The 12,471-nt window shown below is 38.2% G+C and overlaps 1 protein-coding gene across 1 annotated transcript in view; it reads right to left on the reverse strand.

Annotated features, from left to right (window-relative positions):
• Positions 1-9,975: 9,975 nt before the first annotated feature.
• Positions 9,976-12,471, reverse strand: part of ranbp10 (RAN binding protein 10) — a 41,417-nt gene continuing 38,921 nt past the window's right edge. The window contains exons 13-15 of the mRNA XM_024281829.1: positions 11,592-11,703; positions 10,233-10,374; positions 9,976-10,149 (exon numbers count right to left, since the gene is read on the reverse strand). Of these exons, the coding sequence (XP_024137597.1) occupies positions 10,244-10,374; positions 11,592-11,703 (243 nt within the window). The 3' untranslated portion in view covers positions 9,976-10,149; positions 10,233-10,243. The remainder of the gene's footprint in view (positions 10,150-10,232; positions 10,375-11,591; positions 11,704-12,471) is intronic.

A 12,471-nucleotide genomic window follows, 5' to 3' on the forward strand; every position in this document is an offset into this window, starting at 1 on the left:
TAAAACTTGTATTTTCTCTTCCCTGCCCTTACAATCCTTCTTCATTTTCTTCCATATTCTTTCATCTTTCCTCCTTTTTTGTGTCTTTTTCCATCTTTTCTTTAACTTGTTTTTCATTTTCTTGCTCCAATTTCCTTTTTCCCTCTCAACCTCTATTTGTCTATACTTGATCCTTTTTCTTTGACATTTTCCTCCCTTGCTTCCTGTCTCTCTCTTTCTCTCCGTCTTTCTTTGCTTTTGTTTCCTCCCCCCTTCCTCTCCTGCAGGGCTGCATCTTTATTGGCAGAGCTTTATGTGAGCGCAGCGAGCAGATGAAACCCCTGTCCTCCTCCTCCTCCTCCTGTTATTAAAGCGTCTGTGTTTGGATTCTGTCAACACAGCAGATCCACAGGTGGACGCACGTGGTCGTGCGTGCCCGCTCGTGCACTGTGCCTCGCAGCGTCCGGACCGAGGCCTCGCAGCCGTGTGCCACGCTCTGGAAGACTAGTGATTTTGTTGTTGTAAATGTGTGTTTTTGACAACAAGTCACAGTCTACCTCAGTGCTTCACACCAAACCACCTCCTCTTCATCACGCAGCTCCATATACGTCTGCCTCACAGCATCCATACCCTGCTTTTCAATTACAATCAGCCCCCTGGATGGATGTTCAGCTCCAATCCCTCAGTTTCGGCTCCAGAAAACATCAGATTTATGTTTTCCTCCGACGGCATCGGAAAACAGTCAACAGAAAGCTCCTGCTGGAAGATGGACGCACCTGCACTCACCTCCACGAGGATCGAACTTCCTGTCAATGACCGACGCATCTGATTTTCTTCTGTTTGTAAACACACTCTCTTCTCTTGAGTATGATCAAATAAACTCACAGTAAATATATTTACTCAACGTTGAACCCAAAAAGGGGAAATTTCATCACTTTAACTTTTTTTGGTGGTTCTTTTATTTTGAAAATCCCAATCTAAGAAACTCAGTGACAGTTTGGATCAGAAGATATGCATGAAATTAAGTAAATTTTTAAGATTTATTAAATTTTTTGTAAAACTGGGTTGGAAATTGTTTATTTTAACCCTTTAATACTTGAGCTCCAGTGTTTATGTTCTTTGATTTATAGTAAGTTTTCAACCGTTAACACGACCAAAGTCATTCCAGTAGATTTTGAAGGACAAAAGCGGCTCGTGGAGCCGCTTTTGTCCTGAATGACGGTGATCATGTTAAAGTTCAAACCTTACACTAAATTAAAGATTTTTTGTGATTAAGCGTCACCGGCAGCGCCTCAGATGTTAAGGGGTTACACAAAAATAATAAAAAACAAGACAAACAACAGAAATATCTTTACAGAGATTGATCAAATTTGGGGAGAATTTGTCATAAAATTGATTAGAAACCACACACAACCAAATTATTACTCCTAATCATAAATAGACACACTAGGCATACCATACATAACACAATAAAACTATTAATTATGAAGTTTCTCAAAATATTGGACCAAAAAAAAAAAAAAAACAACAAAGAAAATCAGAAAAAGCATCCAGAAGTTAAAAAAACATGAAGAAAACACCTTCAGGTTGAGCTTAGAAATAAAGTTTTTTTTTTTAATGCTAGCTGTACATTTGTGTGTTAATAACATTTCAGGAGTCAGAAAACGTGGGATTGCTGCAGGCTTTAATTAACGTTTCTGCTCCGCTCTGTCAAATTGCAATATTGGGATGTCTTCTTTAAGGCCGCTTTGAGCTTCGGCGTTCTCCCCTCTGAAGGTGAGTGTTTCGGCATCGCGGCCTGTTTGTTTGGCCGCGTTGCGTACGACTTGTTCTGTATGTTTTTTTTTTTTTTTTTCGGCTGTACTTGAAATAAAGTGAGAACCTGCAGCCGTGCGTGTGAGCTGATTAATGTGCATATTCCACCCCATTGTACGTCTCAGCCAGACTCCAACTGTGGCAATCAATTCAATCAGCGGTGCTTATGAAGCCATTACATTCTAGCTGAGAGCAGGCGGGGGCCGCATCCTTCCACCGGCCTCAGAGTAATTACTGTTTAGTCAAAAAGGGATGGAGGGATGGATGGATTGATAGATGGATGGGCAGACTAATAAAACACATCCCTAATGACTCGCATGTGACCATGAATATGCATCACTGCGTCTGGGCAATAAGAGTGGGTGTTGCAATGTTTACAACCCTGCCCCCCCCACACACACACCCTCTGAGAACGCAGCAGTGCGTTGCTATAGCAACAAACGCACGCCATAGCAACCCTCCGAAGGCCAGAGGTGCCGAGGCCGTCTGCAGGCCTCGCGGCGGGGCCGTCTCAACAGAGGCAGGAAGCGACGACCTTTGACCTCTGGAAGAGGAGCGGAGCCACCGGACTGGGAGTGGGAGCGTCACATGTGGGCGGGATCTATCCAGGACCTGGTTGTTTACGGCTGCTTAAGGCTGAAAAACCTCATTTGGATATGAAGATATCGAGCCGAATTCAGAAGAGTTCCTCTTTCTCTCATCAGTAGTGCTGAACGATATGAGCAAAACTCACGATATGCAATATAGAAAATCAACTCTATCAATGACAATAAGACTTCATACAAAAAAAAAAACAACTAAATACATCATTTCCATTTCACTGCAACAGCTTTATTTAAATAAAAGTAAAAAAACTTGAATTATTCTCCAAAAAACCCATGTGTACAAAGGAGACATCTAACTTCATTCTTGTGCTCTTTTATGGGGTCCAGATGACCCCAGCCTTACATTGACGTGTTATCCATCCCATGACAAATGTGGATGAAGGTGGACAGGATTTCATGTCTGCCACGGACAACAGTGAAAATCAAAACTCATTAAAAAAAAAAGTTCAGCGCACTGTCTAGATGACCCAACTCCCAGTGTCAACACACCTAGGATGACTCAAGGGTTAAAAGGTGTCCATCCAATTGGTTTAATCTATATAAAAGCTCTATTCATTTTGTGAAGTGCTTCAAGCTGTCATAGGTTTGTTTTAGCATGTTTTAACATTTAAGCTAACCATTTATCGTAATTTGTGTGGTCTTGTGCGATACATGTATTGCACATGCGATGACAATAAATTTGCGATTTATTGTGCGGGCCAACTCATTCGTTTTCAATTTAATATTTTCGTAAACCCAAAAATTACAATTCATACTGGCTTAAACAATAGTTTAGGACTCCGCCCCAAAGGGATGTTAACATAACATGGGAAAAATAAAAGCCCATCTCAGAAAATAAAAATACTGTCAAATATTTATTAAACTCAGGAGCAATATTTACATTTTCCTAAAGTGCACACACAATTTTTATTTATTCACGTTCAAGAAGTTTAAAGCTGCGTTCACATCACCCTCTGAGACGCACGTTCAAGCAGCAACTTCCAATGAAAAGTCTGTAAACCTGTGTAACCCTAGAGCACCATCGTCGGGTGATTTTCACCTGAGCAAAAGCATTTACAAAATTTTTAATATGTTGCATTTTTGTGTCGTGGGTCCCTGAGAAAAGTCTCACATGTGCCAGGAATGATTGACCAAAGTCTGCAGTATCAATTTTTTGTTATCAAATACATAATTTTTCAGTAGATTTTGAGCATGTTTAGCATTTTTATTTTCCATTTTGCTACATAAACCACTGTTGAAATAAAGTAAAACTACTCTAATTCATCATGTGTTGTCATATTTTGATCGATGACAAATACTTTTGATTGAGTATACTAAATTACTTGGCAAAAGTTCAAACCGTTTGTTTTTTGTGAAAAAGCGATGTAAACCAAGAAAAATAGCAAGAATAAAGTACTAAAAACTGAATGAATATGTATTTATTAAGTGACTGTGGTATAAGTAAGATAATATCTGATAAAGTCTTTTAAGCCTGAACCGTCAGAGACAAAGTACAGGACTGTGTAATTCATTTTTGGTTAATAAATATGAGCCTGTTAATTATTTTTGATTAATGGCGTGCGTTAACGTGTCAACATTCACCGCCCCAATGAAAAGCCTGCATTTAGTAGAAGAAACTAGGGGTGTAGGGAAAAATCGATTCAAAAGTATATCGCAATATTTTCTTTTGCAACATAAATTTAAAATGCTCACAAGATGATATAGGTCATTATGATTGTCCTTCAGCGTCTTACTTTTGTTTTCCACTTGAACCCCCAACCTTTAGTTAGCAGCACACTGAGCCTCTCTGAGCAGCTCTACACAACCAAAACAACATGATCTCGCAAGAACCAACTTGTGTTAAATGTTCAGACTCGCTGTTTTTGTTATCATGAGACATGTACTACTTAAGTTTTAACTTGGGATGGGGACCGAACCAAAACTCTGTGCCACGTTGAATGAAGAAATACTCAGAAATGTAATTTTAAGCTTAATTTTTAAATAAAAATGCCACAAGAACATGTTAAAAACACAGTTTTCTTCCAGGTGGGTCTTTAAAACACATGCATAATATAGAGTTAATCAAAATATAAATTCTAAACACTCAAATGCTTACCCTGTGATGGCAGCAAACTGACAAAATAAAGATGCTTGTAACTCACACAAGTCGTCTAAATGACACAAAACCTCCTGGAGCGAAAGCTTGTTCCACACCTGCATGTCATTTCACACTTTCATATTAACAATGTGAGTGCAGTAAGCATGAATGCTGGTTGCTAGGAAACATTTGAAGATTTACTTTGAGGTGGAAACACAAAAACTGCTCCACGTGTTCGTGGGATCACAGCCAGAAAAGAGTGGTATGGTTGCTATGGAGGATCCCATTCACAAAATGGAATATTTGAGGCAAAAAGTGAAAATCGTGTCTATACTGCGTAAATCTGAGACATTATTGTAACTCATTTGTTGTTAATCCAAACAGCAGCTTCAGGTTTGGTCTGTAGGGAGGGTGAGGAACGATCAGAGCGCTGCTGAGGTGAGGGCTGTTCACAGTCGCTCACAGCTTACATTTCTTAAATAAACTTTCCTTCACTTCTCTTCTGCACCAAATCTTTGCTTTCTAATCGTTTTTTTCTTCTCCATTCCTGTCGCTCCTTTGACTGAACATCTAAAGAGAGTCTCCACAGAAAAATCCGTGCTTGATTACACTCTTTTGTTTTAGTCATTCAGCCATTCAGCCACAGGGACACACAACCCCGCACGCCCACGCCTCAACCGACCTTGACCTCACTGCCATTAAACCACGCTAAAACTCCTTTTTCTCTGATTTCAAAGCCTCATCAGACTTTAACAAAACCTCTTGCAGGCTAACAAGAAACAAGCAAAAGTACTCAGTTACATTTGCAGAAGTAACTCTTCATAAATTTGTAGTGTTGCTGCAATTTTCACTAGATTTATACAGAAAAAACTGTTGTGTTTTGAGTTGTGTACTATTACAGGGATGCAACATCAGCACAATGCCATCATGTCAGATACATTTCTGTCAAAGAGTCTCACCAACATATAGTTGAGCTCTGATCCTGCAGTTCATCCTTTGGTTCTCGACAAAAAAGAAGATTGACAACAAGATGTTCAAACTGTATCTAGTTACTTTTTTACTCTCACTGGAGATGTGGTCAATCATTCCGAGTAACTACTACATTTGTATTGACTTTTTAGAAAATGTTAAAGTGCTGCTTAGTGGAATATAATAAACTGAAGATGTCTGGAGAAAAAGACCTCTGCGGTTTGTACATAATGTTTGTAAAGGATCAAAACACAATAAAGAAGATCAAGTTTTGCTTCAATGCTCAAATCTCAGCAAGAAAAGGTTATAAACAGGAAAAAAACTTCCACACTTTAGCTGGAATAATTTACTTTACACGTAATAATCCTCAAACTGTGTTGGATTATGACTGCTCTTCATTCAAACATGATCTGAGAGTTCCTGAACGCAGCAGAGATCTGCAGAGCCATTCTGCCCTCTGCTGGACCACAAGTGCACGACAAAATAGACAACACTGAGCTGGGATGGGGTGGGGGAGGGGGGCAGTCAACTCCTTTCAAAGTAAATCTTTAGCCTGGACTAAAAAAATCTGACACACCGTGTTCTTCATTTTGTACCATTTCTGTCCCTGCAGCTTTTATTTTGAAAAACACTCAAAAAAACTAACCTGATCCAGGAGTCAGATGAGGCAGAGATATTCCAAAAACCAGCAGGACATCGGCCCCCAAGGGCGACAGTCACCAAAGCGAGCCCGTCTCCACCAACCTGGGGTTGGTACCAGGTCCAGTAAAAAGAGCAGCCAATAAAACCACCAGAACCAACCACATCCAGGCTCCAAAAGGTAGCTGGACCGGGGGCCAATGCGGGTCAGAACACTTCTGAAGGAGTTTAAAAAACCTTCACAAACCTTTGAGTTTTGAGATTTGTTTTGGGACATTTTAAAACTAATATTTAAAATTGACTAATATTTTAAATTGAAAAAAAAAAGTATTTTCTGTAAAAAAAAAAAGTTTTCTAACGGCTCAAACTGAAGACAAAGCTGCAGACAGCAAAGCTTGAAGCTCTGATGAAAGTCAAAGCTGAACACTAAAACGTCATTAATGCCAGCTTCAGTCGTTAAAATAAGAGGACCAAAAAAAAAAAATGAATAACTTTAATAGGTGCAAAGACTTGAGATAAACAGGATTCAATGATTTGGGGAAATGATCAGAAGAAAATTCAATTTTTTTTTAAAGACCTAAATAACGTTAACAAAAAACCTATTGAAAAAACATTATGTCCATTTTATTTATTTTTGATCCTCAAAGCTTAATGCTTTCAATCAAATATTAAAATATAATAGTAGCTATTATGTCTAACAAATTGAAAGTCTATAACATCTTTCTATTGACAATAAAATATAAATAAAGAAAGCAAAGGGCTTTGAATAATAAAGTTGTCAAATACTTCGAAACAATTTCCACAAAATTTAAAATCTGAGCTAAATTACAAAAACTTTTGGTTATTTGTGACTAAAAGCTTTGCTCAAGTTTCAAACTTTTGAAGAACAAAAAGGTTTTGCAGGTTTAGACGACTAATGTTTACAATCATGTATCTTTGATCAATCATTTTACAATACATTTCTCTGATACTTCAAAGACAGTAAAATATTTGTGGAACAGAACAAATTAAACAAGATATGATTCGCAAAACAAGAATTTTAAACACTACAACTTGTTTTTGCTTTTTTTTTTTAGCTTTCCAAGAAGCTAAAACAGCTCGAAACTTAAACAAAAAAACAAGAAAACTACAATAATTAATCAAAATGTATCAAAAGTATTATATTAAGTTGCGTCTTGCTCTTACCTATACGTTTTGTTTTTGTTATTCTTTTAGTAAACTTTGCCGTTTTGTTTTTTGTGTTGTCCTCCTTGCTCATGTTTGCTCATCCTAACTTGGTTAGAATCTGAATGAATAAAATTCAGAAAAAAGCTAGAAAAATATTTTTGATAAATGTCTGAATTTAAGGATTGTTAAAAAACAGAAATTTGCTAAAATGTCTAAAATAACAAACCAAAACAGACAAACAATACTTGCAATACTTATGGATGTATTTTATTAAAAATAATTCTGTCAAAATTAAACAGAATACAATTTATTTTAAACAGGTTTCCAGTACATTTTTTTTATTATAATTTGTCTTGTTTTAAAGATTTAAAAGTCATGCTAAGTAGAGGGTAACTCATTTCACATATTTTTTGTATTTTTTTTATTTTAAATATTTAGCTAAAACTCAAAAAGTCAAACATAAAATGAAAATCATGACAGAAGTCTTTAGTCGGCAGCTGCTTCTCCTCGGCTCAAACGTCGGGATGGTGACGTCTGTGGAGGAAGTGAAGGCGCTGAGACGCTGGGGGGTGCAGACACAGAGGACAGTGGGGGGGCGGGGCTTCCTACAGGTGAGTAACAGGTTCTTATTTGTGTAACAGAGGTACTGGAGAGCGCCTCCAGGAGGAAACACGGCTCTCACGCAGAGTCTGGAAAAGTGGTGAAAGTGCACAAACACTTCCAGGGTGGATCCCCAGCTCATCACAAAGAGTTAGAAGCAAAACCTCAGAGTGAGCAGAGCAAAGGCTTCAGCAAAACTCAGGAAAACAGTTCGATTCATCAAGCTGAAGCTGAAGTAGGATTGGGAAGAAAAAAGAACGAGTGGCTCTGAGCTGAAACGGACGAGCCACTCCAAGGAAAAAAAAGAAAGAAGGTGATAAATAAACTTTTTATACATTTATTTTGTAACTTCCTTTAAGTAGAAGTTGGCTCCTGAATCTGTGAGAGAACCGAACCAGAACTTCCAGGTCTGAAGCTCAAAGTTAATTTGGAGAGGCTCAAAATCCTGCAGTACCGCTAGTCACCAGCAGGGCGCAAAAAAACAATTCAATTAATCGCAAGACTAACTTTTGGTTTAAATTTTTAAAAGATTAAATTAACTTTAGGCCGAGGATAAATCAGCGATGGATTATCCTGCAATAGTTGGATTCTGGATTGTCAAAACCGTCCCAGCTGGTGAGAACAGGAAGAATCGATGGGTTTACAAAATAAAAGCATGACATGTCCAAACGAAAACATTTCTTTGCGAAAACACATATTTTTCCTCCTTTACACACAAATCTTGGCTCAGAAAATAAAGTTTAGGAGAAAGGCAAAGTTTACTGCTTTTTTGAGGGATATAAAGAATAAATCTGCATCAGTGCCTGACGTTTGATAATAAATGTAGAAAACTGTAGTTTCAGTTTTCCTGTGGTTGCTTTTATTCCTTCAATGCAACAAATTTTTTTTATTTGTTTTATAAAACGTATAATTTTTAAATGATTCAGACATAAAATTTGTTGATGTTTTTATTTAGGGATTTGTTTAATTCATACAACTTGTGTAGTTTTTACATTATTTTAATTGTTCTAATGAACTTATGTTAAGAGAAATTGCTACAAATCATGTTTGTTTAACTAAAGATCTGAATTTGACAATAGTTCAGGTATATGAATGTCTTTCCCTCCAATGTTTAATAGATTTTTAGTATTTTTTGGTGCACGAGATGGTTAAGTATATTTTAGTTTGTGGTATTACTGCACAAACTGTAACAAACTCAGGAACAAAAGACTGTTTTTTAAAAGTTTGAGTCCAAAAATAAAAAGCTTTTCCAAACAATCAGAGATTTTTTTTTTTTTCAGCCAACAAATCCTGGTTGGAACCAAAAAAAAAAGTGATTTAATCATCACAAAGTGGAGCCTAAAATTACGGGCTCTCTGTTGGTTGGACAATTTGGCCTCTTTATTTGAAATGCTGGTTGTAGCTGCACTCACGCGCAGCGGGTCGGGCTTCGGAGGGAAAGAACCGGCAATAATGAAATCCCCGGAGGAGACTTGACTTTTAGACGTGCGCACACTGTGCTTGTTAGTCTGCCTTTGATGCAGATGATAATAGTGTTAGCCTCGGCCTTGAAAGCGGGTGTCGTAGGTGCAGCCGGGGTCGTGGCGCTGCCACCTGCAAACCACACGGCTGATTGGCTGAGGCGGCGGCCGCTACAGTAAAATTAAGGCTCTGACACCTCTGACCTGCCAGCTCCCCCGCCGCACAGGAGCTTCAATTACATTTAGTGTTTTTCCTTTTAAACTCCCTCCTTTGTCAGAACGTTGCTCGGTATTTAAACAAAAAAACGTTGACTCCGCTGTGGTGGAATAATTCCGTCTGTTCGTCGGTCCTGTCTGACGTTAATGAGCTTTCTCACGCTGAGCTTCAAACCCTGAAAGCACTTCCGCTCCGTTCCAGCTTTCCTCAGACCTATTAAAAATAATGTAATGCTCCTCAGGTTTTGCTGAGGTGGTCTACAGGTGTGAGGGTCGCCATGGAGACCGGCTTATTGGCATGTTGTTGTGGAAGATGATGAACAGGAGCGAAAACGAGAAGAAAATACTGATTGTGGAGAAGTCGGCCATTAAAGCATGAAAAAAAGGTAAAAATAAAGGAGTGGGGGGGGTCAACAGATGAACAATTGAAAAAGAAAAAAAAAAAGTCTAAAAACATAATATTATTAATTATCTTTAAATAGTGTCACACATTTGTATTTGATAATACTAAAGTAAAAAGGGAGCTTTCTTCACTCTGGTTCCTCAGCACCTTCCTCTGTGCTCTTCATCGTCATGGCAACCACCAGCTGGACATGCCTTCTCAGTGCTACTTAACATGAAGCTGTGGAGAGACGGGTAATAATCGCAGTCAGGAGAAAAATCAGTGAGTGGGTGACGCTTTCATTTTTTTTTTTCTTTCCTCACCTGAGCCAGCGCTAGTGCAAAAAGTTGTCGACTCTGGCGAAGGAGCAGGAGCCGGCCTGGACCCGGGCCATGAGCTGCACGCACTCCGTTGCCTGGCCGAGCGCCAACATGAGCGGCGGCTGTTTGGGCAGGTTCTGAGACTCTGGAAAGCAGTAGACCTGTTTGTCACACGTCACTTTGACTGAATGACTCCTAAACTACATAAATGGCGAAAATCTTTGACCGTTTTTCACATGAATCAGCTGATTCTGCTGCTTTGCACCGATATGCAACAAATGAGTGACGTAAAGTGTTGCATTATGGTGCAAAGATGCTTTTCTCTTCGACCGAATCCACCAGAATTATTATAATTCATAAACAGTTGAAGAGTTACGGTGGCCAGAAAGTGCAAACACTGCAGGTGAAGCTCTGCTGTTGAAGAGTTACGGTCCGGTCCATCTCTTTCAGTGTTGAAGGCTGCAGACTCCTGATCTAGTAGAAATATATTTCATAGAAATGGTTCAGCTTGAAGAGAACGACTCAAGACGGTTTGTTTTTTTAGTTGTCACTTATTTATCGAGGTGACATAATCTGATGGTAAATCAAGTTTTTAACAAATCCAAACTTTATTAAATCAGATTATTTGTTAGAACTTTTAGACATAAAACCAAAAGGAAAAATAAAGCTTTCAGTTCTGCTAGAATAATCCACATTTTAAGAACTCTAACAGAAACGTTGGAGACTAAAGGATCAGAAACTGGTTTGAGGATTCCTGGTGTGAACAGATTACTGATCTGAGAGTTTTCTCTTTCATCAGCTCCACTTCTGCTCCTTCAAATTACCAAACTTTGAGGATAAAAACACAGACGTTCACACAAAACAAAACATAAAAAATTGATAGATTTCAACCTTTCCAGGCTTTTATTTTGCAGGATTTCTCCTTCAGCATTGCGGTGAGTCACAGACTCGGTTCTATTTACGACTCTGTGGTCCTGAAACGTTTCACACTAACCTGCTGTATTAATAATGCTCTTTGTTTTAGACCTTATATTTCCTTTACAGCGGCTCGGCAGTCTTGTTCCCTGTCACCATGGAAACCACAGGTCTGGTTCAGTTATGCAGAAGGTGCAGTGTGTTTACCGCTCTGATAACTATATCAATATAGAGTTTGCAAATATTGATATAAGCCTGATGCTGGTATATATTTGATTTCCGGCTGATGCGGGAGGTTAAAGTTTAAAGATCGAGCCGGAGAGGGTTTGCTTCTTTTGTTTCATTTCTTTTTTTTTGACAGTGTTTGTCTAATTCCTTCTTATTTTGTGTTTTTGAACTTGCTGCAGTATGTTTTGTTTCAGAGTGGTGCCGCAGGCTGCAGTTTACCCAGGATGGCGCTGTTGAGTGCGGAGCAGAGCGACTCTCTCTGCGTGGGGTCGAGCTGCTGGCCCACGGGACAGTTCCAGGGGTCGGAGTACGCCAGCAGGCTGAAGGCATCCTGAACACACAAACACACATCGTTATGAACACATCTACTTTCTATGACCCATCTCCGTAACTAAAAAAGCCTTTTATCCTCCTAACTGTTTACACATTTTACACATCTGCATTTTTTCTGTTATTCAAAAAAAATCCTGGTTTAATAACCAACCAGACCTGAGTAGAAAACACATTTGACTTATGCACTTTTCATGAACATTTTCACACTTTTCTTTCTTGCTTAAACTCTCAAAGTTTGAACCTTCGTAGGAGAAAAAGTCCAATTTATAGAAGGAAAATTATTTCTTATTTGAAATAATTTATTGTTGGTGTTTCCACTAGATTTTTGAAAAATTATATTTTTTGTATAAATAATGATCCCTCAGGTGTTTGCTATAGGTAAAAAAATGATGCAGTTATAAAAGAAAGACTTTGGATTCTGTTTGTGCTGTTTCAGCTAAGATACAACTTTGCCCCCTAGTGGTCAAACACGAGAATTACCACTTCATAAATCATTTTACATACGTTTTTGATACATTTAATTATTAAGTCTTGATTCAAGGTTTTGTTAGTAGAAACAGTTTCTCCAAAAAACAGTAAACCTGAACTTTTAGACTTCACTTTCTTCCCTACTAAAAATACATTTGTTTTTTTAGACCAATGTTTATTAAAACATTCTATCATTTCCAAGTTTATTCTATATTTGATTTTCCTTTATTGAACTGTTTAATAGAATGTTTATTTGGTTTTTAATTATTCCTGGATAATTGTTTGTTTTACTTGATCA

The sequence above is a fragment of the Oryzias melastigma genome, linkage group LG6, assembly GCF_002922805.2.
Source record: "Oryzias melastigma strain HK-1 linkage group LG6, ASM292280v2, whole genome shotgun sequence".
In the NCBI taxonomy this organism is placed as follows: Eukaryota; Metazoa; Chordata; class Actinopteri; order Beloniformes; family Adrianichthyidae; genus Oryzias; species Oryzias melastigma.